General features: G+C 36.7%; 1 protein-coding gene across 3 annotated transcripts in view; it reads left to right on the plus strand.

The window, feature by feature from the left end:
- The window catches only part of PDCD6IP (programmed cell death 6 interacting protein), a 58,102-nt gene that overhangs the window by 22,515 nt on the left and 9,161 nt on the right, over window positions 1–26,426 (plus strand). For 2 of the 3 annotated variants that reach the window (XM_067753684.1, XM_067753682.1), the window contains exons 5-15: window positions 268–421; window positions 1,595–1,695; window positions 3,949–4,080; window positions 8,972–9,194; window positions 10,732–10,855; window positions 12,888–13,065; window positions 17,667–17,778; window positions 18,895–19,064; window positions 23,775–24,023; window positions 24,389–24,523; window positions 25,707–25,801. In XM_067753684.1, the coding sequence (XP_067609785.1) occupies window positions 268–421; window positions 1,595–1,695; window positions 3,949–4,080; window positions 8,972–9,194; window positions 10,732–10,855; window positions 12,888–13,065; window positions 17,667–17,778; window positions 18,895–19,064; window positions 23,775–24,023; window positions 24,389–24,523; window positions 25,707–25,801 (1,673 nt within the window). The remainder of the gene's footprint in view (window positions 1–267; window positions 422–1,594; window positions 1,696–3,948; window positions 4,081–8,971; window positions 9,195–10,731; window positions 10,856–12,887; window positions 13,066–17,666; window positions 17,779–18,894; window positions 19,065–23,774; window positions 24,024–24,388; window positions 24,524–25,706; window positions 25,802–26,426) is intronic. The other variant, XM_067753683.1, reaches the window with a different exon arrangement.

The following is a 26,426-nucleotide window of genomic DNA, read 5'->3' on the forward strand; positions in this document are numbered from 1 at the left end:
TTTTAATAATGTTTTATCCCTGCCTTTGTTCTCATGTTAGTTTTGAGGGAGTATTTCTAAAAAGTTTAATCAATTTGTCCCATCAGTTTACTTTGTTTGTTACTGCACTTGACTTTAATGTACGTTAAATCTCTTGTTATTCTATAGAGTTTTAGAAAACTGTCCTTATTGTCTATAGGTCAGATGTAAGTGGTTTTGTGTGTAACAGTAGAAAATTGTCTTGCTGAATTCTTACAGATTTAAAAGAAATTCTTTTCTTTCCTCTAGTTTGCTAGTGGTGCCTTTTTGCATATTAAAGAGACGGTTTTATCTGCCTTGAATAGAGAGCCTACTGTGGACATATCTCCAGATACCGTTGGGACTCTCAGTCTTATCATGCTGGCACAGGCCCAAGAAGTATTTTTTTTAAAAGCCACAAGAGGTAATTCCAGTTTGTCCTATATTTTGTTGCATGTGAAAAGAAGTGACAGGCTTTTAAAATAAGAAGGTGATTGTAATATGTTCAACACAGAACTTTCCTCTTTGAATTTGACCCACGGATTATTGAAAATTTTCAGCTTTCCTTTTCTGACCTTAAGGTGGTATAAATGTACATTTAAGAATGTAGGCTGTGTTTGAAGTCTTTTATGAAATATATAGTTACTGTCTTAAAACACTGAAATCTGGAATAGTATTTATATAGGTTTGTAGTATGTCAAAAATTCGTTAATTCAGCAAATAAGTATTGGGTACAACTGTGTGCCAATCCCTGTGATAGGCTCTAGATAGAGTTAGCAGACAAACAAGATTTCTGTTTTCTGGAAGCTTACAATTTATTGTGGGGGAGATGATAAACAAGAAATTAAGTAGCCAAGGTAATTTTAAAGAGAGATAATTGCTGTGAAGAAAATAAGATGTGATAATGACTAGTGGTCTGGCAGTTGGGTAAGTATGTAGGGGGAGTCATGCTATTTTAGATTCATCATTCAAGAAGAGTTTCTTTGAGGAGGTCTTGTTTAAACCAGACTTAACTGATACGAAGGAGCCATTCAGGCAGAGTCCCTGGCCCTGTGAATGAGGGAATAAGAGCAACTCTTGTAAGGCTTGTGAATTAGTATGAGAGATTAGTATAAGATTGAATATGTAAGTACAGAGAAATTGAAAATAAGGGAGCAGTCCATCAGGTGGAAGCTAAATAAACTTGAAAAGTTTTTCTTTTAAAATAACAGCTTATATTGAGGTAGAATTAATAAACAATAAAATTTACCCTTTTAAAGTATACAGTTCTTTAGTTTTCAGTGTATTCAGAGTTTTGCAATAATCACCACTATCTTATTTTAGAACATTATCATTACCCCCAAAAGAAGCCCCATACCCACTGTCAGTCACTCTCCATTCCCCTTTTCCCCCAGCTTCTAGCAACTGCTGATCTATTCTGACTCTTTGGATCTGCCTGTGGAATAATTAAGTTGTATGCAGAAGAATTGATTTCATCAATAAGAATTTTTTAAGACAAATGTACAAACTTGTGATCTCAATGTCTATACTGAGTTATTATATCAGATTATTTTATATTTATTTTCATTATAATGGTCAATTTAATATTTTATTCCAGATAAAATGAAAGATGCTATCATAGCTAAATTGGCTAATCAGGCTGCAGATTATTTCGGTGATGCTTTTAAACAGTGTCAGTACAAAGATACTCTCCCCAAGGTCAGTTATTGTTTTTGTAAATACTTGGTTGTTTTGCATGTGGAAATATTTGGACATTTTTGTGTATAAAAAGCAAATTAAAAATTATGTTTTATAAAGAAATTTGAAATTTAAGGAGCGGCATTTGAAGAGTATATTTGTAGAAACAGTTTTTTTATTTAAGATGCATGACAAATTCTCTTTCATATTTAGGGGATGCCTTTGCTTCCACTCTTTACTAAACTTATTTTTCCGAGCTAAAACTCTTGCTGGAAAATTTTGAACACCTGTCTCCAGTAATTTTATCAGATCAGGGCATTGTGTAGTTTTGAATCATTGGTTATTTGGTACAGCATGAGTACTTGAGCATGTTGATTATTCACCCTTTTAATTATTGTCCTGTTTTCTTAGAGATGAATCTTAAAGCGCAGAAACAGACATAAAGACAAAAGGAAAAGGAAACTTAACAAATTCATCCAGTACTTTGATTAGAATTAAATTTTGCCAACAGGGCTAGAAAATTGGGCTGCTGTTGGACAGCTAAGGAAAACAACCATCTAAAACCATATATCACAGGAAGTATTAATTGTTTTAATATAAACCTTTCTGAAGTGGCATTTGAAGAGACTAGTCACTGATGATCATTTGTAAATGACAAAGCAGATGATTAGACTAAGAAGTAAATTCAGAATGCTTAAAAACGGAAACTTACAGACTGAAATGTAGTATGATTCAACTGCTTTCTTTCAGAAATGTTCAAGGAATTAGTTTTGTCTGTATGATAGCAAATGATATTTGTTACATGCTCTTTTGTAGGGAAATTTATTGATTTATAAGTCATTCAGGAATCTTTATAAATTATGAAATTGCAGACAATTTTGTGGTGAAATAAAAAAGCATGTAAGTACATCAACACATTAGTCAGAATGTGAGCACTAGGGAATTTGAAGATTCCTGGAGATTTAAAATTCACCAAGAGATCAGTAGAAATTTGCCCAGGACTCTTGGGTAGTAATAGTGTTGCTCTTAAAAAGAGACTTGGGATCTCCTCTCACCTTTTTTTCATCTGGAAGACCTCATGATCAGCTGCACAGTGTACCGTTACATCCTGTTGGGCCATTAGTTCAGTCCTGTCCCGGAGAGAAGAAGGTCACCTACAAAGACTTGGAAACTACCTCTGCACCAATTCTGGTATTCCTTGAAAATCTCCTGTTTAAGTACCAAGTTGCTCCAGACTTACCTTGAGAACTGGCATGAGTACAGTTTGAGATTTAGATGTCTTTTATTTTTTGCCTTTTTACTAATAAATCTCATAAGATATTTTCATATTCTAGTTATAAAACTGGAATATCTGCAAGTAGTGACCCAGGAAGCTAGGAAATTATTCACTGGGAGACAGGAAAGCTCACAAGGTAGTAATTCAGTTTTTGATTCTCTTATTTTTTTGTCTAGACAGTGATTGTCTAGTATATTTCTTGGATATTATATGGCATGTACTTCCTAAAAACAATGAGGTTATAGGCTAGGATTTGACATTTTAGAAGATCCTCTACTGCTTTTTTGGTTCATGTTTTTGGATCTTCTAAAATTAATTTTGACTGGAATTTTTTTCAAAACAAATTAGGGCAAAATAGCACTTTATCATATTAGTCATTAGCTTAGTGCATTTGTCTGTTTGCTATGTGTTTTTGAGTATGTGATACTGAGTAATTTTTATATGGCTAAAAATCATCTTTATTAAAAAAGTCTCTTAGGACATGAATTTAAGAGGGAACTTACTTTACTGTCTTTTGTCTTTTAAACATGTTGAAACAGTCAGCTATAGAGCAATTTCATTAGTATATGTGAGTAATGGTGGTTTAGTTAACTCTTAAGGGCTGGGTAAGGGCTCACAAGAAAGCTTCTAAAGCCCTGTGCTTGGTATTCCTCTGTGAATGTCCATTCTACTTCTCTTTCTAATGCATGCTTTCCTTTCTTCTTTGTAAACAAAATGTTGACTTCATGGCTCAATTAAAGTGAATTGTGAAAGCTTAATTGGCTTCATTTAACAGTTAAAAAAGAAAAGAACCCAAACTTTAATTCTAATTGGAAGAAAAACACTGAATTCATTGAATCCAGTCCATGCAAAATCATGTGGTCTTCTCTGTTTACACCTGACTAACCTATCTCTAAACCATTAATGGGGTGATTCTAATTTCTGTCTCCTTTTCCTTTTTCTTCCTGCATCCCATGTTGTCTGTGGTGGTTTGTGTGGTTGGACTCTCCCCTGGTCAGTATTTTTATTTCCAGGAGGTGTTCCCTGTCTTGGCTGCAAAGCACTGTATCATGCAGGCCTATGCTGAGTACCACCAGTCTATCCTGGCAAAACAGCAGAAGAAATTTGGAGAAGAGATTGCAAGGTTACAGGTGAGTTTCTCAGAAATAAATATTTAAGTAACTTGGATTTCTCTTTTTTTTTGTTTTTTAAATAAATTTATTTATTTGTTTTGGGCCGTGTTGGGTCTTCGTTTCTGTGCGAGGGCTTTCTCCAGTTGCAGCGAGCGGGGGCCACTCTTCATCGCGGTGCGCGGGCCTCTCACTGTTGCAGCCTCTCCAGTTGCGGAGCACAGGCTCCAGACGCGCAGGCTTAGTAGTTGTGGCTCACGGGCTTAGTTGCTCCACGGCATGTGGGATCTTCCCAGACCAGGGCTCGAACCCATGTCCCCTGCATTGGCAGGCAGATTCCCAACCACTGCGCCACCAGAGAAGCCCGGATTTCTCTTTTTTTTTAGTGAGATTCCCAAGTTTGCTCGTAAAAACCTTTCCCACTCATTTCCCCTGTCAACAGAGTCAGGTGATTGTTTTTATTTTCTAGGCTATACCTACTGTGTGCTTTTTGAAGTCTCATATTTTATCTAAAAATTTCATGCAGAATTTGCATTCAGTTTTCTTTTTATTTATCCATGTTTATTGTAATATAAAATACTCTAAATTAATTATATGCTCCAGAAAGGTTGTGGAGTACTTAACTTGTGGCCTAGCCTTGGTCTAAATTGGGTCATTACAATTCCACAGCTTGAAAAGGACAGTGGTAATAGATACATAAATAGATTTGGTAATCAGAGTATCTTCTATGCTGTTGTATCAGCACTGGGTGTGTGAGAAACTTGATGTGACATCTGGGGCAACTTTGCAGCAGGGGTAAGGCTGTTTACATGAGTTGTTTGTATTTTGAGGGTTGGTAAGCAGAGGGTAGGAAGAGGACTGTTAAGGAAATTTAAATATGGACTGGTATTAGAAGATACATGCAAGTCTTATTTAGGAAGTTCAGTTTAATTAGTCTTTTCATGAGAAAAGAAACCCAAGTTTTATAAAAAATAAAATGTATGCTTGTATTATGCTCCACACCTCCACACTGACAAAATCAGAGACGGGCACACTCAGATTATCAAACATACTTTATTTTTCCAGGGATTCACTTTGATTGTAATAACTTAGCATCATATGAAAGCATTATATGAAAATGCTTCTGAGAAAGGGGTTTCTGGGGGAGAGATTTTTTTCAGGGTAGCATATTTAAAGTATTAGGAGTACTAGGAGTTTTGACTGAAAGAAGAACACACAACATAAGAGTTGGAGTTTAAGTTTTATTCAGGGACTTTACTGAGGACTGTGGCCTGGGAGACAGCCTCTCAGTAGCTCTGGGGAACCACTCTGAAGAGGTAGGGGAGAAACCAGCTTATATATGATTTTGGCTAAGGAATATGTACAATCGGTCAGGCTTACGCCTGACAGTAACATTACTGTTAGTCACAAAGAACAGATATTTCAAGTTAATGATTTTAGTGCTTTTCTATGTATGGGAAGATGTGGGAATCTGGGTTCATTAAAATTCTTCCTGAGATACGCATCTAACTGTCTAAGGGGCCTGTTTTTTGAAAGCATAGAGTGCCTCATCTTGTTTTTCATCCTGAATTCCTCTCTCAGGGAGCAGTGTTGGTCAGCCACTGCAGTGGATAATGACTGGGTGATGAGCACTGCTGTTTGTTTTACAGAAGTTTAGCTTTTTTATTTTGGGGGAATTCTGGGACTATTATATTCAAATAAGCCTTTATTCTCTATAAACCAGTTATATAAGAGCCTCTTTTGAAATTTTAATCTAATTTTTAAAACCCCTCTGGAAAAAGGAAACTTTCAAACTCACATAACAAGAGATGACTTTTTTCAGTTATAGACACACAAGAGTTTATAACTTCAGTTTTACACCTTTAGTCATAGGTCAGAAGTTAACATATAAAACACAAATACTTACTGATTCATATCTCCAAGGGCTGTTCCTCTTTCCATGAAGTATGAGATATTTTTCTACTTGATTTGAGCTCAGAAATAGGCAAACAGAACAAAACAGACAAAAAAGTTGACCAGCAAGTCATATTATCCATAGTCTCTCCTGCCCCATGTACCTGATGGTTGCACCATTCAATCAGCTTTGCAATCATGGTTAACAATAATGGGGACAAGCTTATTAGTCACGAGCAAACCAGATATAAAAACAAAATCACAAGAGTCAGGAATATCACAACAGTAGGTAAAATAACAAAGGGAAAACTGTTGCTTGTGATTCACTTCTGGGGCCAAGAAAAGTTGAACCTGGACTTACACAGCTCATGAAGTGTGCTTATTGGACAGTGCAGTTCATTTGGCTTCAGAAGGTGGGTCCACTTGATCATCCTGGTGGAGTCTCTAAAGCTGCCAAGGTATGATCTTCAAAAAGACATAAAAAACAACATAGGCTTGAAGTGTCCAAGTCCACTTATATGCAGGTTTATTTCAGTGAATAAATATTTTGCTCTCCGTATCTTCATGTTCTGAATTTATGGATTCAACCAAATGCTGGTCGTGTGCTATGTTTAATCTGCAGATGCAGAGTCTCTGGGTACGGAGGGCCAACTGTGGGACTTGAGAATTTGGATTTTGGTGTCTGTGGCAGATCCTGGAACCAATCCCCCGCAGATACTGAGGGATGACTCTATATAGATTAAAAAAAGTGACTCAGATAGAATGAATACATACATACATACAATAAATGAATTTGTTTAATTCATTAATGAGGGACCTAATGAGAGGATAAAACTGATTTTGTGAAAGTATTGTTTTTTTCTCTGTTATGATAGTAGCTTGTAGATATTAAGGAGATTGTTTATGCTTCTGTATGAATTTTATTTAAGCATTTACTATGGAAAATTTCAAAAATATATATATAAAAGTAAGAATCATCAAATATCCATTACCCAGCTTCAGTGATTATCAATATTTTGCTTTGCGTTTCATGTTTCCCCTTCCCCTCTTATTTTTTTGGAGTATTTTCAGCTGTCTTATGTATCATTTCATCCTTAAGTTACTTCAGTATATGTAAGTCTTAAAAAAATTAAAACCACAATGTCATCCGATCTAGCACAATTAATACTAATTAATAATTAATTCTAGTAATCTAATAGTATCCAAACATAGTTTAGCTTTCGCTGATTTTTTGTAAAATGTGTTTTTACAGTTGGTTTGTTCAAATTGAGGATTCATACATGGTCTTCATGTTGCATTTGGTTGATATGTCTCATAAATTTTTAATTTGTAATGGCCTCTGCTCCCCAACTGCCATGTTGAATTGTCCTCACTTTTTCTTGTTTTGTATGTTTCTTACACTGATTTCTGTGATGTCTGTTATCTCTTTCATGTTCCTTGCATAAATATTACAGTCTTCCTTAAACTATTTTCGTATTTTCTTCACTTTCTTTCCTGAGTTCTGCAGGTCCCATTTCACATTTTCTTGCTATCTATCACCCACTGTTATCTGGGCCATCTGGTCCTCTGTTCGTATTTGGTGTGTCTTTGGTACTGTGATTGCATCCTTAAGTTTTCAGCTTATTTTAGTTTTTTTAGTATGCTGTGTTCTTTGCTTTGTGGCAATATTTCTTTCTTTCTTTCTTTTTTTTTTTGGCTGTGCTGCGAGGCTTGCGGGATTTTAGTTTCCCGACCAGGGATTGAACCCGAGGCCACAGCAGTGAAAGTGCGAGTCCTAACCACTGGACTGCCAGGGAACTCCCTGTGGCAACGTTTCTTCAGTGAATTTTCATTATCTGTTGGAAAGTTAAACTGCTCTTTTTCATCCTTTTCCTTATGGTTTCTTAGTGTTGAGGCAGATGGGATGCCTTTTCAGTCACTTGTGTTTGAATGAGCTTGATTTTAGTCGGGGAATAGCAAAAGGTTCCTGCAGGGTATCTTTCCCAGCCTCCTTGTATAGGGCCCTTCCTCCTCTCCTCCTCTCTGCTTCTCAAAGCCTGGTGTAGGAAGGATTCCACTTCTGTGCCTGTATTTCCCTGAGTTCCTCACAGCCTTTGCTTTTCCAGGTGATGCATCTACTTTCAGAGTTTGTATTTTGTTGACATTTTCTGAGTGCTCATCCCCTTTCCTCTTTCTCCCCACTTTCAGTCCTCTGTTCTGCTTCCCCCAGCGTCCCTGCCCTTGTAATTATCTGTAATTATCTGTAATTATCTGGACTCTCAACCACTGCACCACCAGGGAAGCCCGATAAAGGCTTTTAAATACAATATTTAAGAGGTTTTATATCTTTCTGGCAAATTGGAAAGTGTTTTATATTGAATTTATCCCTAATAATGCTTTGACTTTATTGTCTATTTTATCTGGTGTTACTATACCTAACACCACCTGAGTAATTTGAACCCTAACTTTATGTGAGGCATGTGTTCATCTTATGTATCACGAGGGCAGCCTTTAAAGAAAAAATTCCTATTGGTGCTGACACAGCATGCTTCCTTGTTGATTTCCTATGTTGCATAATTTTTTTCTGACTCACCCTTTTCATCACGGGTATAGCCCTTTGAGGTTACTGCCTTCATGTGGAGAGTGAAAGGGATGTTTCTTAGTTTTCTGTCTTATGTAGTTTCAAGACCCGTGTCTTAAGTCTCCCTGAGGGCTTTTAATGCATTTTAATAGCTCGTCCTTTGGGTACAGAAATACCCAACAGCCAGAGCCAGCTTTCCTCAATGTCAGTTTATAGTTTTGATTTCTTTTATTTTCTTGGTAATTCATTCATGTCTTTAAAGGGATATCTGCTCTGTATTATTCTTCATTTTTGATATTTTGGTATTTTGTGATGGGAGAATTTCTAGGCTGTTCTGTTGACCACATTTCTAGTAATGCCAATCCTCAAAGATTTTTTTAAAAAAACAGTGCTTGGATACCTGGTTGAAAAAAAGAAAGAAAATATTCTCTCTTTTTCTTTTTACATTTTCTTAACTAGCATGCGGCAGAATTGATTAAAACAGTGGCATCTCGCTATGATGAATATGTCAATGTGAAGGAATTTTCTGACAAAATCAACCGTGCCCTTACTGCAGCAAAGAAGGATAATGACTTCATTTATCATGATCGAGTTCCAGACCTTAAAGATCTAGACCCTATTGGCAAAGCCACACTTGTGAAATCTACGCCAGTCAGTGTACCCATCAGCCAGAAATTCACTGGTATGTCAAACTGTTCAGAGGCACTTTAATCTTACTTATTTTTTCTGCAATTTAATCTACTTTTTGTAGCTAAAATCACATAATTGGCGATTGTGTGCTTTGAATATAATTTGCTTTCATGTTGTTCAAAGTGAATAAGAGAATAAAAATTACAGTGAAATTTTAAGATGGAAAGTAAATGGTAGTAAAGCATGAAGTATATATATAACAGAGTCAGAAAACTTGAAACTGTGTCTGAGTAATGATAACGACCTCAGTGAGCATTTGTCTTTATGTTAACATTTGTTATTTAAGATTCTGCTAATAAAAATAAAAATACATAAATATGACTTTAAACATATAAACTTCTGGAGTCATGGTTGTATCAAATGTTATAATATCCTTAAATATTGTAGGTATATGCAATATTATGGTAGCCTCTAGCTGAGATGCCAAGGATAATATTCTAAGTTATTGGGTGGTTATTTTACAGTTGGCCATCTGTATCTATGGTTCCACAGCCATGAATGCAAGCAACTGCTGATTGAAAAATATTCACATACAACATTTCCAGAAAGTTCCAAAAAGCAAAACTTGAATTTGCCATCCTCTGGCAACTATTTACATAGCATTTACATTGTATTAAGTATCATAAGTAAGCTAGAAATGATTTAAAGTATTTGGGAGGATATGTGTAGGTTATATGCAAATACTGTGCCTTTTTTTGTGTGTGTGTGTGTGTTACATGGGCCTCTCACTCTTGTGGCCTCTCCCGTTGCGGAGCACAGGCTCTGGATGCGCAGGCTCAGCAGCCATGGCTCACGGGCCCAGCTGCTCTGCGGCATGTGGGATCCTCCCGGACTGGGGCACGAACCTGTGTCCCCTGCATCGGCAGGCGGACTCTCAACCACTGTACCACCAGGGAAGCCCCTGTGCCATTTTTTATAAGGGACTTGGGCATCCACGGATTTGGTATCTGCTGGGGGTCCTGGAAGCAATCCCCCCAGATACCAAGGGATAACTGTACTTATTTAACAAACACAAAGTGTCTACCATGTACCAGAAACTCTTTTCAGCACTTTACAAATATTAGCTCATTTATTTCTCAGAACAACTCCATGAGACAGGTACTATTATTATCCCCATTTGACTGATAAGGATACTGATGCAGAGTGGTTAAGTCATTTACCCAAGGTTACAGAACCAGGAAATGGTAGAGCTGGAAACCATAGCACTGTGGCCCACTCAGTCAGTTTCATCAACAAATAAGCATTGTTTTCTCCTGTGTAGATCTTCACCAAAGATCCTTTAAACTTAATGACTAACACATCTTTAAAAGCTAAGAAAATTAAGTTCAAAGAAGAAGCTTTCGTTATCATTGTCCACGAATATGGTGATCTAAAAATTCTCTTCATCGTATTTTCAATAGTGATTTAGTTTTGTTCTTTAAATATTTGTAGACTTTTAATGTGAATATTGGAAAGGAAATATGAGTAGTCTCTTTACAGTTTGAGTTTTTGTCTTAAAATTTTCTTGAAATTTTAATTCCTAATTTTAGATCTGTTTGAGAAGATGGTTCCTGTGTCAGTGCAGCAGTCTTTGGCTGCCTGTGGTCAGAGGAAAGCTGATTTAGTTAACAGATCAATTGCTCAAATGAGAGAAGCCACCACTTTGGCAAATGGGTGAGTAGAGCTTAACTTTCATAAATTTATCTCTAAAGTTCTGATGTTTTCTGATTGATTATTTATGAACGTTGTAGTTTTCTGAGCTCAGAGCTGAATGTCAAGGATATTTGAAATAACAAATACAGACACACACACATTTCTTGGGGACACTATATTTACTGAACCCTGGCAAATATATTACAGTTGGAAGAAATTTAATTACTGAAACAAAGTGAAAATATTTGACCACTAATTTGTATTTTAGGGGATATTTATTTGAGGGAAATGTGAAGTAGAACTGAACTTTCAAGGTTAAGATACATGTACGTTCAGTATTCTGAAACAGTTTTTGTTTTTGGTGGATTGAAGCTAAGAAAATAATACGTTGTTTTAAAAAATATATTAAGTATAATTTTCACACCATAAAATACACCCATTTTAAGTGTATAGTTCAATTCTTTTTGATAAATATGTATACCCATGTAACTGCCACCATCATGATCAAGATAGAGAACATATCCATCACCCTAAAAAATTCCCTCATGCCTTTCCATTCAATTCCTCCTCCTCTACCCTCTAGCCACTTCTGATCTGCTCCCTGTCACCATAGGTTAGTTTTACCTTTTATACAATTTAATATAAATGTAATCATTATAGCATGTGCAATATGTACATGACAGTATATAGTATACTATATACAGTAAATAGTACATTATATATGATATATATTGATAGTACATTATATACAGTGTATAGTATTGCTACAGTATGTATATGCAATACTTGCAGTATGCACAGCATGTAACAGTATATATTAAAAATGTGTTGGGCTTCGTTCACTTAGCATAATCTATGTTTTATGCATCAGTTTGATTCTTTTTATTACTGAGCAGTATTCCTTTTTATGGTTAAATAGTTTGTTAATTCTTTCACCTTTTAATGGACGTTTCAGTTGTTATGAACATTGATGTACAGATCTTTGTGTGGACATGTTTTATTTCTCTTGGGTAAGTAACCTAGGATTAGAATTGCTGAGTTGTATGGTTAGTGTATGTTTAACTTCACATGAAATGTCCAGATGGTTTTCCAAAGTCATTGTTCCTGCACTGTGTGAGAAATGCACTTGCTCTGCATCCTCATCAGAATTTAGGATTGTCAGTCTCTTTAATTTTAGCCATTTTAGTGTTTGTGTAGCAGTATCTCATAGTGGTTTAATTTTCATTCCCCTGATGACTGACGATGTTGAGCAACTCTTCATGTGCTTATTAGCCATTCATATATCTTTGTGAAGTGTCTGTTGAAATCTTTTTGCTCATTTTTAGAAACTGAGTTTTTCTTCTTAATAATTTTTAAAGAGTTCTTTACATATTTTAGAGGCAAGTCCTTTATCAGAAATGTTACTGAGAATTTTTTCCTAGTCTTGTTTGCTTTTTCATGTTTTTAATTTTGATGAATGCATAGGTTTTGACCTCATTTTACCTTTTCCAGTGAGAAAGCAACATAAGTTTACTCCAACATCCCCTCCATTATGTAAATGAAATAATAGAATAATAGTTATTGTGCCACAAAACAGAACAGATGAAGATGCCGTGTTAATACATAGACCAACTATGTACTCTTGAAATTTTGCTTAGATGATATGAAATTATAACCATTTTGTGTATTACTTCTGTTTTGTCACTGACAGTATATCAGGATTGTGATAAAAGATTGCATTTTCAAAATAGAATTTTTGACTTTTAATTACTTAGACTGAAAGAAGTTAAATTTACCTGTGAGCCAAAGGTATCTAGTATATTTTAATGCATATTTCTTACCTTTTAGCTTTCAGTTCTGAACTGTGAACCTAACTTAACTCTTTAATGATTTTGTTTTAATTTTTTCAATCACTGATTTTCTGTTTTTCCTCTATTTTTGCTTTATGTTTCCATTGACAGGGCTTACCCACTTTTTTGGAGTGCTAACTCTACTGCTATTGATTTGGATACAGGACATCAGTGTTTTAAAGGAGGATTAGACCTCTAGATGACATACTATCTCATTTTTTCAGGGTGTTAGCTTCACTTAATCTTCCAGCAGCAATTGAAGATATATCTGGAGATACTGTACCTCAGTCTATACTGACTAAGTCCACATCTGTGATTGAACAGGGAGGCATCCAGACTGTTGATCAGTTGATCAAAGAGCTACCTGAACTTCTACAAAGAAATAGAGAAATCCTAGATGAGGTATGTTTTAAGAGATTTGCTTTTCAAGTAAAAACTTTTCAACCCTGTGGTGTCCAGCAGGGATTAGGACTCAAGGCTTCTTCCTATTGGGTTTCACAAGGTAGCACTCATCATTTAGGTGACTTTGCTGTGGCCCAGACAGAGTCTGCTCTTCAGCCTCAAGAGGAATTCTGATTGAGTGAAAATGGGGTCATATGTGTCTTAAGGGTATATAAATGCACATTACTGAAGCTCGTACGACCATTGTGTAAAACTAGTATACTGTGAGAAATTACTGTCACACAAACTGTTCAAGCTTTTCCTAATTAATGATTTTTTTTTTCCTATGAAAGATTAGGTCTCTGGTGAACAACGAATCAGACTAAGGAAGTTAGGCTATCAAATGTTTTATAAGCCGACTATACCTATCTTTTAGTAGAAAGGAGATTTTATCAATAAGAATGGAACACTCAAGTTTTTTGGCTAAAGACAACTATTTGCCAATGTTATTCTCCTTTTACTGTGCTTTCACCTCTTTCCCCTAATTGATACATTTGTTTCTTTAGCTATAAATATATTCAGGCTGGTTATTTTGGCTTCTGTCAGTTTAGGAGTCACATCTTTTTTAGGTGTAGGTGACTTCTGTTCTCAATGCTTTAATTCATATTTTGATCTTTCAGTTAACTATCAGAGGATGTTGTATTTACATCATATCCAAGTACTTTGGGGGCAGAGATGACAGTGTGAACCTTGGGGATAAGAATATATACCTTCCAGGGTTATTTAAAGGATTAACTAAAATAAAACAAATATTAATGTGAAAAAAATCTCATCTTATAATTAAGGAAAAACTGGCTTTATTAGTGTATATGATATGTCTGTTTTCTGCCTATCTTAATATGAGGTATTTTTATTTATTTTATTTGATGTTCCTAACAGCCTTATGAGTCAGAGTCACTGTTATTCTGTCAGTTGTACTTGGAGAGTCTCATTTTAAGTAAGTTGTTAGTTGTGAATCTGATACTGTTTTTGAGTGTTTATCTCTGTGGTTGCAAATTTAATTTTAGTCTTGATTTTGAGAAAATTTAAAGTGTCCACTAATTTATTTTTTAAATGATAAATTTATCTTGCTTGGGTTTCCCTGGTGGCGCAGTGGTTGAGAGTCCGCCTGCCGATGCAGGGGACACGGGTTCGTGCCCCGGTCTGGGAAGATCCCACATGCCGCGGAGCGGCTGGTCCCGTGAGCCATGGCCACTGAGCCTGCGCGTCCGGAGCCTGTGCTCCGCAACGGGAGAGGCCACAACAGTGAGAGGCCCGCGTACCGCAAAAAAAAAAAAAAAAAAAAAAAAATTTATCTTGCTTGGGAGCTGTTGGGCCTTTTCCATCTTAGATTCATGGATTCTGTTTCTTCAGTTACTCTTTTTTCCTCCATTCTCCTAATGAATTCCTGTTAGATTGATTGTGGTGCTTCTGGGTCAGTTCTTTACATCTCTCTCTTTTTAAAAAAAAAAAATTAATTAATTTGACTGCACTGGGTCTTAGCTGCGGACTCGGGATCTTTGTTGCCACCTGCGAGATCTTCATTGCGGCATGCAGGATCTAGTTCCCTGACCAGGGATCGAACCCAGGCCCCCTGCATTGGGAGCATGGAGAGTTAACCACTGGGCCACCAGGGAAGTCCCACACCTCTTAAAGTTTCTATTACGTTTTCTCTTTGTGCTCTTGTTCTTTCTGGGAGGTTGTCTCAGGCTAGCCATCCAGCTTATTAATTGGCTGTTTAGCTGTGCCTTATTGTTTTTTCCCCCATATTTTTCATTTCCAAGATGCCTGATTGGTTCTTTTAATAAATCACCTATATTAATCTCACAACTACATGTGTCTTTTTTTTTTGAGATAAAATTCACATAACATAAAAGTTCACCATTTTAACCTCTTTAGACTTTTAGTACATTCACAGTATTGTGTGAACACGAACACAATCTGATTTCAGAACATTTTCATCACCCCCAAAAGAAACCCTGTACCCATTAACTCCTCATGGAGTTGAGTCACTCCTCATTCTCCCTTTCCTCTTGCTCTTGGCAACCACAAATCTAATTTCGGTTCTATAGATTTATTTATTCTGGACATTTCAGATAAACAGAATCATGCATTTGGAGTGTTTTTGTCATAAAAGCGTGTTGGATTTTGTCAAATATTTTTTCTGTATCTCGATGATTATATGGGTTTTTTCCCCTTCATTTTACTAATACAGAGTATTACATTAATTGATTCTTAGATGTGAACCACCCTTGTATTCCTAGTATATCCCACTTTGTCATGGTGTAGAATCTTTTTTTTTTTTTTTTTTTTGCGGTACATGGGCCTCTCACCGCTGTGGCCTCTCCCGCTGTGGAGCACAGGCTCCAGACACGCAGGCCCAGCGGCCATGGCTCACAGGCCCAGCTGCTCCGCGGCACGCGGGATCCTCCCTGACCAGGGCACAAACCTGCGTCCCCCACATTGGCAGGCAGACTCCCAACCACTGCGCCACCAGGGAAGCCCTAGAATCCTTTTAATGTGCTGCTGGATTTGGTTTGGTAGTATTTTGTTGAGCATTTTGCATTTATATTCATAAAGGATATTGGTCTGTAGTTTTCTTGTTGTGTCTTTGACTTTCAACTTGTGTGTCCTTATGGTTGTGTCTTTTGTAAATGGCGCATAGTAAGGTTTTTCCTTTTCTTTTAGTTTGACAATCTTCATCTCTGTTTGTAGAGGGTTAAATCCGTATATATTAGCTGTGATTATTCATATATTTGGAATCATGTTCTTCTATATATTTTGCATTTTCTACTTGTCTCACTCTTTTGATTTCCTTCTTTTTTTGTCCCTCTTCACCCTTAAGTTTTCCTGGTTTTATTGAGTTTCCTCCATTTCTTTCTTTTCTTTTTAACAGCAAGGAAGTTGTACACTTATTTTTCTTCTTTAAAGTTCATTATTATGTGTCTGGGTGTGGGTTTATTTTCATTTAAATTGCTTGATATTCTGTTGGATCCAGTGAATTTGAGGAGTTGTGTCTTTCATCCATCCCAGAAAGTTCTTAGTTTTCACTTCTTTCAATATTGCTTTTTCCCTATTCTCATTATTATCTCTTTCTGGATCTCTGATGTTGAATCTTCTCCCTTTATTTTCCAGGTCTTCTAACCACTTGTATTTTCTGTTGCTCTGTGCTTCATCTTGTGTGATTTCTTCTGGTCAGTCTTACAGTTCACTTGTTCTCTTCAGTTATATCTCAGCAGTTTTTAACTATCCATTAACTTCCTAACTTTTTCATTTTATGTTTTTCATTTCCAGAAATCTTATTTGGTTCTTTTTCAATTCTTCTTATTCTCTTTCTCCTGTCATACTTTTATCTCTTATTCTAAATGTAGTAAATATATTTATTTTATTTTCTTTATTTTATCATCTTAGTATCTGTGGTCTTTGTGGTTTGGTTTCATGATTTGTTATTTTTGCTGATTTTTTGCTAATTGTGGTTTGTTCCTCTTATTTCAGTGTTTTTTGTTTTGTTTTTGTTTTGTTTTGGTGTGTTCCTGTATTTTAAGACTGTTAATTTGGAGGGTTTTTTCTTTCTTTTTTTTTCTTTGTGGTTAATCTTTTACTCTGAAATTCATCTTAGGACTTTGTGTCACACAGGTTTTATGATTTTCAGTTCTAAGTTCCCTTCTCTTGGGCAGTTTTCCTTTTTAAAAATTTGTCCACCGAGTGTCACCCATTTGGAAGTGACCCAGTTTGAGGGAAGATCATGCCCTTGATCTAACCTCCTCCTCTTATTAACTCCACCTGTGTTTCTTGTCTCCTATTCATGTTCTGTTAAATTCACACTCTAAGCCATTAGAGAATGTGTAGGAGGTGAACTAGGGACAGTAGGCCAGTTCTACCTTGTGGCGTTTTTATATGGTTCACTAGTTAAGAATGATTTTTACCACTTCTAGAGAATTGTAAAAAAAAAAAAAGGAGAAGAATATTTGACAGAAACTATAGTCCATAGAGCCTAAAATATTTACCCTAATGTTTGACACAAAAGTTTGCAGACCTCTGCTCTAAGCTATCAGGAATTAGCAGATACCATTGACTCTAGCACTTGTGTCCATTGGTGGATTAGCACTTGTGTTTCAGGCGCTCTACTATCCTGTCCTCTCAGCTGTGCATTAGAAAGGCATTTTTTATATGTTAATTTTCAGTTTGTTGTATTGGGAGTGAAGTCTAAATCTTTTATTTTCATGAATTAATCAGTTTTCTCTGTTTTGTTTATGGCTTCAGTGGTCTAAAGGCTTTCTATTTGTTTTCATCTTAAAAACATCTTTGTTCACAGTAGTCTTGGTACATGGATGTGCATAATCTCTTAGTCTTCTTAATTTTACTGAGTAAGGTAATGGCTAACCTAGTCTTAAATTTTTACAAGATTTTTTGTTAAATATAACTTGGGTTTCTGCAGCAGAAATTATTGTACTAATTTATATTCTAACCAGTACTGTAGGAGCTCACTAATTCTCACCTGTATTGAGTATGATCATTTAAAAACTGTTTTAAATTTTTTACACCAGAAATATTTCATTGTTGCTTTACCTTCTTTTTAAAAGTCATTAAGACTGTTGGATGAAGAAGAAACAACTGACAATGATTTAAGAGCAAAATTCAAGGAACGCTGGCAAAGGACGCCATCCAATGAACTCTATAAGCCCTTAAGAGCAGGTAAGAATGTGCATAAATGACTTTGACTTGAGTAAGTTCTCAGTTTGGATCTACGTTTTTTGCTTGATTGAAGTAGGCTCTGATGTAAACGTGTTTTTATTGAAACTGCTATTATGAAAATCCAGGTGTTTTTCTTCAGTTCCGTGTAAGACAAAAAATAACAAAGGTAATCGACGTTCATTATGAGAAGTTCGAATTCTTAAGAAAGTAAAAATTAAAATGATCCTGTAATACTCTTTTCCTATTCCAAGCTCTATGCATATTTTAAAAACATAAATGATATGATATTATATATATGGTTTTGTAATTTCATTTCACTTAGTAGTGGATAGTAGAAGATGAGTTTTAACAGTTAACCTGAAACCAAATTGTTACTATTTTTTTATTTTTTTTTTGCGGTACGCGGGCCTCTCACCGTTGTGGCCTCTCCCGCTGCGGAGCACAGACTCCGGACGCGCAGGCTCAGTGGCCATGGCTCACGGGCCCAGCCGCTCCGCGGCATGTGGGATCCTCCCGGACTGGGGCACGAACCCACGTCCCCTGCATCGACAGGCGGACTCTCAACCACTACGCCACCAGAGAAGCCCCAAATTGTTATTTTTAAGACTTTGAATATTAAGATTTTGTGCTTGTTAAGATAAATGATGTCTAGACTTGTTTTATTTCTCTGTAAAAGTAATTAATACTATTGAGATTTTTCTAAAAATATATCCGCCTTTCTTTTAAGTCAGATTTAAGGAGTGATCCTTTGAGAGAGGAATACTTTTGAAATAAGTTGTAACAATTTTTGGAGTAAATGTTATCTTTCTATATTCACAAGTTGTAGGAAAAGATTAGACTAATGTCGATTGGCTTTTATTTGGTGGACAGTAACCGCAAATGTATTTTAAGGTATAACTGTGCTTTTGCTTTATAATTGATTTTGTCATTTTTCCAAAACCGAAAATGCAGAGACTAATAGGAGCTCAGTTTCTGTTATGTAGTGAATTGGGACTTATCGAAGGGGGAAACAAGTAAAGTTGGAGAACAGAATTAAAAGTACAACCAGCTCATATACATTACTGTTAAAATCAGTACTGTGCTCTGGTAACATTTTTTTTTTTTTTCCCTCCACAGAGGGAAGCAACTTCAGAACTGTTTTGGATAAAGCTGTGCAAGCAGATGGACAGGTGAAAGAGCGTTACCAGGCTCACCGGGACACCATTGCACTTCTGTGTAAGCCAGAGCTGGAGCTGAATGCTGCCATCCCATCGGCTAACCCAGCGAAGACCATGCAGGGCAGCGAGGTGAGGACATGCATTTTGATGTGGGTGATCATTTGCTTATGAAAACTATGTTCAAGTCATTATATACAATGAATTACCAATTTTTTTTCTTACTGGCATCTTTTTAAAAATGCTGATGTACATTGAGGTGGTTGTTTTTAGAGTAGCATGATATATACACCGTGTAAAAAGTAATTATATTAATAATACTACTGTCCTGTAGTAATAATTTCCATTTATTGAATGCCTCCTATGAACTGGGTACTGTATTCTAGGTACCTCATATGTTCACAGGTTTAATTCAAATTTTATAAAAGGGAGAGGCTTGGAAGTATAGGAACTTCCTTGAAGTGGAAGGACTGGATTGGCCAGATACTCTTCTGACCACAGATTCTTTGTTTCTTACATCATTCTATACCACTTTCCACCATATTCCACTGGGAGTACCTCTGAAGGGAAAGTTGTCAAGGTGTGCTTGTTAATCTAATAAATGGATAACGTCATCATGACATTTCTGCTGGTGACAGGAAGGAGAAAATCAGTAGTGGGGCGTGTGATTCGCTAAGTCCCAAAAGGGGAGTGTGGGCTGAACACCGTGAAGTTGTGTAGGAGGATAAGAGGAGACCCGAAGCACACAGGAAAATAAGCCAAAGGGCAAGAGATAGCGCTGAAAACTTCTTGAAAAAGGTGAATTTCCTGGAATAGTAGTTCTCAGAAGTTATCACTATCATTCCTTATTTGTCTTTGCACAGAAACATTTCATGTATTTACTCAGCCAAGACTTAATGGATAGCTACTGTGTAAGGCACTATGCTAGATGCACATAATAACTAGCCTTTACCTTCAATTCACGATCCAGTGTGGAAGATGAGACGTATACAAGGATTACTGTAATACAGGGTAGAAATTGAAAAGTGTCGCAACTACACTGTGAGAATTTAGGTGACGAAGTAGTTATGTTTCAGCATTTGGAGCTCCTTAAGCTTAGGAGGCTTAAGAAATTGGCACTTTATGAGAACAGTAGACAGGCAGGAACGTGGACATGTGTAGGATCCGAGAAGATTGAGTGAGTGGGTGTGTCCAGAGCAGTTTCTGAGGTTCTGTGGAAGCAGCCCCCGAAGTGAAGAGAAGACGGCGCTGGTAGATGGGCACAGAGCCTGCGTCTCAAGGCAGGGGTGCCTGAGGGAACAGTGACTGTCAGTTAGATGCTTTGAGGACGTGGGGGAGAAAAGGAAGGTGGTTAGAAGATTAACTTGTGAAGAACAGAGCCTGCAGACCCATAGAACAGCAACACTTTCTGGCCCCTTTTTATTTTAGAAAAAAACATCTGTTTAGTATCTTCGTTTTTTCTTTTTAGTGTCACATGCATGACTCAGAACTTATAGGGCTTTTGTCCTTTTATTCTCCTGCTTTCTATAGAAAAGCAAAAATGGTTCTTGCTAAGCAAAATCAGAATGAGCATATACTGATATGTTATTTTATTCAGTAATAGCTGCTTTGTTAATTCACAGTGGTATTACATAGGGGAAGAAAACTTTTATAGTCAATATGAAGTTATTTTACTGAAACTAGATTTTCTGCATAGAGGTAATCAACAATTTTCAGTGTTCTAAATATTCATTCATCATGTGCCTTTATCAGAAAGGGCAAACATCATGTGTTTATTAAAGCTATTTCACATAGTTGTCATCGTAGTTGGTGACACATTAGCCAGAGTTTTTATGAGAAAAACTCAAGCATTTGAATTGCTGATTATTAAAGTGATACAAAGTACATGTTTTATTAAGAGGTCCAAGCATAACAGGTAGGACTGTTTTTTTCTTTCATTATGAACAGGCCAACTAACTAGTTATTTGTCTTTGTTCTGTTTGGGCATCTGGTTTTAGGTACTTAGAGGATCTTCGTTTTTATACTGTAAGAGACAGTCATCTATTTCAAGATAATAGTGTTCCTGACTTTCAGCTTTGTTTACTAGACTATTTTTTAAGACCAATTCTGCATATTCCTATTTCTCCCCCAGCTTTATTTCACTTGGCTACTTAAACATTTTCTAACTTTCGTTAGACATAACTTATATATAGAGGAAAATGACCTTTCTTACTCTCCTAATAGCCAAGCAACCTTCACATAGGGTCATAGTCATGGTTGAGTTTCCGTTATCAGTTTAAATATGCCAACAGATAAAACTATTGCAGCCTTTTCAAATTTATATGCTGTTACATACCCCCAATACAAAATGTGTCACATAGTTACAGAAATAGTTATAATTCAGCAAAATAAGGGATACTTAATTCTTGGTCTGTTCCTTCTTGTTACTCTGTTCTTGTCTGAGTGCTCAGATGCCTAAGCCTCTTCAGTCCACAATGCACCTGAAGTATAGAGTTAAACCATGAAACCTAACTAACAGTTAATGATAATGGCTACTACTGACTGAACACTTAGCCTATGTTAGAAATTACATTGAGCACTTTATATGGATTATTTCAGTCTTTACAACAGTCCTGGCATATAGGTACTATTATTATTCTTGTTTTGCAGATGAGAAAATTGAGTTTTCCGGGTAAACTGCCCTTGGTTACACAGTAACTAAGCCCATTATATTCACTAAGGGAGTGTAGTCAGAGTTGAAGTTTTTTTTTCTATGTCATCATATTTCACTTTGCTAGACAACTAGTTTCATTTGTTTCTGTATTCACGATTTGATTTAATTTTGTGTTTTGGATGTGTAAAAGAATGTTCATGATTCAAAAGGTTCATGCAGAGAAATCTCACCCCTTTTCTTTCTACCTTCTTCCCATCTGCTCTATGTAAGTAGCAATATTCATGAGTTTTTGTTTTGTGCTTAGTGCTTTTATTTTTGTGAAAAATACATATGCACACAGATACATATCATATATTATGTGTGTGTATAGCTTTATATTCTGATTTCCCTTCTCACTCAAAATGCGACTTACCATACGTAACGCTTTTGTACCTTTTTTCATTTAACAATATGTCCTGGAAGTCATTTGGAAGCAAGACTTTGCTCCACTTTGTCTAACATCAAATTCTACTAGATCCCTTTAATAGACTTTGCCATGTCCATCCAGGTATGATTCTTTCTCCTCTTCCTTCCTTTTTAAGAGTGTCTGTGGTTTGATGCTTCTTGGACCTCTAAGACCATTTCTTTGCACTGCTCTGCATGTTAAGAGAGTGAATTTAAGATAAGAAGGACACTTAGGAGATACGGTGGTAACAGAGGCCAAAATGTAGAAGAAACTTGAGACTTTTCCTCAGGGCTTTGGTTTTCACATGGGAAGGTCGCTCTGGATCCTCTTGTCAGGGAGCTAACTAAGACCGTGGACTGAAGAGCCGGACAGAGCTTCTTAGAAACAGGCAGTAGGTGAGCAGATCCTTTGGAGCTGGAAGTGCTGCTGGTAAGAAGACAGACAGAGGTGTAGATGGGGTTCATGGACGGCCCCTTCTTCCTTTGTCTTTCCCCACTTTCTTTCTATAAGCATCCCTGGGGCAAGCAGAATAGAGGGCTTGGGGTTGCTGTTCTCCCTTCTGGTCCTAGGAGAAGTGTGAAGAGATGTGAGTGAAAGGGGGCAGCTCATGTGTGGCCTTAGAGGGCGCTTGAACACTCTAACACTGTTACTACAACGGGGTGTTTATGAATCACGTGGGTATTAGAGACTGCCTGGACCGAGTAAGAGGCAGAACTCATGATGCGAAGAGAGATACAGAACCCGCCCGCTCTTTCTCTCCCAGGATATAAAAGAAACATACAGCTTATAGCTTTCTGTCTGTCTGTCTCTCTCGAGTGCTCTCTCCGTGTATATCCGTATCTCTGTTTCTGTCTCCATGTCTCTCTCTCTCTCAGTCTCGCTAGGTCGGCAAAATAGGGTATCTCTTTACTTGACAAAAACATACCTTCTGGGGACTTCCCTAGTAGTCCAGTGGTAAAGAATCCGCCTTCCAATGCAGAGGACATGGGTTCAATCCCTGGTCAGGGAACTAAGATCCCACATGCTGCGGGGCAACTAAGCCCGCGCGCTTCAACTTGAGCGCCCGTGTGCTGCAAACTACAGAGCCCACTCACTCTGGAGCCCACCTGCCACAACTAGAGAGAGAAAACCCACACGCCACAACTAGAGAGAATCCTGTGTGCTGCAGTGAAGATCCCACATGCTGCAACTAAGACCCGACGCAGCCAAATAATAAATAAATAAATAAAATTAAATAAATATTAAAAAAATATATATATACTTTCCTCTACCTCGTGACAAGGATGCAGTGTAGTGTAGCAAGGTTAAGAGATTGGTTTGGAGTTAGGCAGGCTTAGGTCTCAGATTTCACCTCTGCTCCTTTTAGTAGCCGTGTAACCTTAGGCATGTTAACTTAATTTTTCTGGGACGCAATTTCTCCATCTGTGGAATAGAGGTAATAAATATATACCCTATAGGGTATTGTAAGGAATACATTAAATTATATTTGTAAAGTGTTTAGGACAGTGCCTGGCACATAATAGATGTTCAGTAGATCTGTTATCATTATTGCTGCTGCTATTGCAATCTGAATCCACTAAAGGTACAGCAATGTCTGTATCTAAATAAACCTGATGTACAATTTATACTTGGCTCTCTGAGAGATCGTCTCTCCCTGACCCTGGTGAACCTTTGTATATAATTCCTTTCTTGAAATTGGCTTCTGTTTTTTGGGCAGTTAAACTAAGTTTCTTAAATTGTTTAGGTTGTAAATGTCTTAAAATCCTTACTGACAAATCTTGATGAAGTAAAGAAGGAAAGAGAGGGGCTGGAGAATGACCTGAAATCAGTGAATTTTGACATGACGAGCAAATTTTTGACTGCTCTGGCTCAAGATGGTGTGATAAATGAAGAAGCTATTTCTGTTACTGAACTGGATCGAATCTATGGGGGTCTTACAACTAAAGTCCAAGAATCTCTAAAGAAACAAGAAGAACTTCTTAAAAATATTCAGGTAAAGTTTAATAAGATTTTTATTTAAAAAATTACAGGAAGGATAAGCCTGGACTAAATCTGTATCCAATTAGGATTGTGTTTTTTGCAAATGTTACATATTAATAGAAATCTGTAAACGTTATTGGTTATATTTTCATGCCCACGGAATTTGTGGTATTTTTTACTTAAGGAAAGCTGTAAAGTACTGTGTTACTCCAAAAGGAATATATTAGGTAAATATCTAGTAATAACTAGGTAAATACCTCGTAATAGCTGCAGGAAATCATATATGATTTTCATAGTTGGGGAAGTATCAGTACAAATGTTATGAGCTATAGTAACTTGATAAATAAGTGTAACTGCATAAATCTTTCTTTTAATAAGGTCTCACACCAGGAATTTTCAAAAATGAAACAGTCTAACAATGAAGCTAATTTAAGAGAAGAAGTTTTGAAGAATTTAGCCACTGCGTATGACAACTTTGTTGAACTTGTAGCTAATTTGAAGGAGGGCACAAAGGTATGAAGCACAAAAGAAACGAGCTAACTAACCAGTGTGGATGTGAGTTTGGGAAGTTAATTGGTATTACCAGTTGGACCAAATCATTCTGTCTTGAATTTCTTAGCTTTAATGACTTTGGCTCCTGAGAGCTTTGGTATAAATGGGAGAAAGCTTAATGAAGGTGGGAGTATTTCATGGGAACTTTGCAGAATGAATTTTATATTTCACCAGGCAGAAAGAGGATGTGTAGGCATTCCTTTCAGGTAGCAGGAATTAGCACAGAGAGGTCAAAAGATCAGTGACACTTTGTTGGGGGGTAGAAAGTTGGCCAATCTGAGTGAATTATGAGGGAAGAGGAGTAGTAGTGAAAGCCGATATGTGGTGGGGAAGGGGGTGTGTATGGCTTTTATATTCTGTGCTGGTGGTGTGGATTATGATAGATTTGTGATCTGCTTATGACTCAGAGTGCTTACTAAATATGTTTAAGTATTTTCTTGCCTTTCCTTTAGATATTTTAGGGAAATGCTTATATTTGTTTTTACCAATTACTTTGCTTTTGAGGGAACAAGTGATTTTTAAGTTTTTCAAATACATAATTCCTTTTGGTACCTTTAACTCCATAATGATCACTTAATAAAGTTATCTTGATGCAAATACGGTAGATATAATGTAAAACCCTCTGAAGAGAGCATAGAAATACTGCCAAAGCCTTCCAAAGAGAGAGGATAGTAAAATGCCATTTTAATTCGGTTTAAAATGCTTTGTTGAAATAGATAAGCTGAGAAAACTCACCAGAGTGCCTTTGCAAATTCTTCTGAGGGTTTCTGAAATGATGCCTGCATTTCTGAAGTGAATGTGCAGATCTAATACTTCCACTTAAATAGGTTTAGAGTGTTTATTAAGAAGTTGACTTTTCTCTAGGAATTGGGAACTTGTTTACAATCATGAAACTTTTAACTTGTTGCCACTTAATTTTTGGTGGCAGTGCTTTCTAACGATGATTTTATTATTTTTATTTTCTTAGGGAATCTTAGGTCATATTTAATATTAAGTTATTGGACTTAAGTGGTATGACTGTCTCTCATGCATAGGATTTTAGCTCTTTAGCTTTAACTGTTATTGACAAAGGAGCTTTAGATTGTGTTCCTCTTAGATTAAAAATTGTTCCGGTTTATCACTTGTGTTTGTTCTTTACTTGTAGTTTTACAATGAGCTGACTGAAATACTCATCAGGTTCCAGAACAAATGCAGTGATATAGTGTTTGCGCGGAAGACAGAGAGGGATGAACTCTTAAAGTAAGTTTATTTTGTGTATTAAATTGTACTTTTGAAGTATTTTTCTTTAAAAAAAAATATTCTTGCTACCTCTTTTAAAAAAATCATATGTGGAGACTTTTGTGGTGAGTTGGCAGTTTCTTTCCTTTCCTCCATGGTGTTTGTTTGTTTATTTGCTTTTTTATATATTTATTTATTTTTTATTCTTGGCTGTGTTGGGTCTTTGTTGCTGCACGCGGGCTTTTTCTAGTTGTGGCGAGGGGTGGCTTCTCTTGTTGTGGAGCATGGGTTCTTGGCATGCGGGCTTAAGTAGTTGTGGCGTGTGGACTCAGTAGTTGTGGCTTGCAGGCTCTAGAGCGCAGGCTCAGTAGTTGTGGTGCACGGGCTTAGTTGCTCCGTGGCATATGGGATCTTCCTGGATCAGGGATCAAACCCGTGTCCCCTGCATTGGCAGGTGGATTCTTAACCACTGCACCACCAGGGAAGTCCCCTCCATGGTGTTTTACAAAGCAGCAAGGAAACAACTGCATGATCTGAGAACAAAAGGGTGAAAAGGAGTGGAAACTCTAGATGTAGGAAGAACAGTGATGTCACAGAAGTGATAGAATAGCTCAGGGTAACAGATCTTAGGAAATGCCAATAAACA

This window comes from Pseudorca crassidens, chromosome 10, assembly GCF_039906515.1.
Source record: "Pseudorca crassidens isolate mPseCra1 chromosome 10, mPseCra1.hap1, whole genome shotgun sequence".
NCBI classification, from domain to species: domain Eukaryota; kingdom Metazoa; phylum Chordata; class Mammalia; order Artiodactyla; family Delphinidae; genus Pseudorca; species Pseudorca crassidens.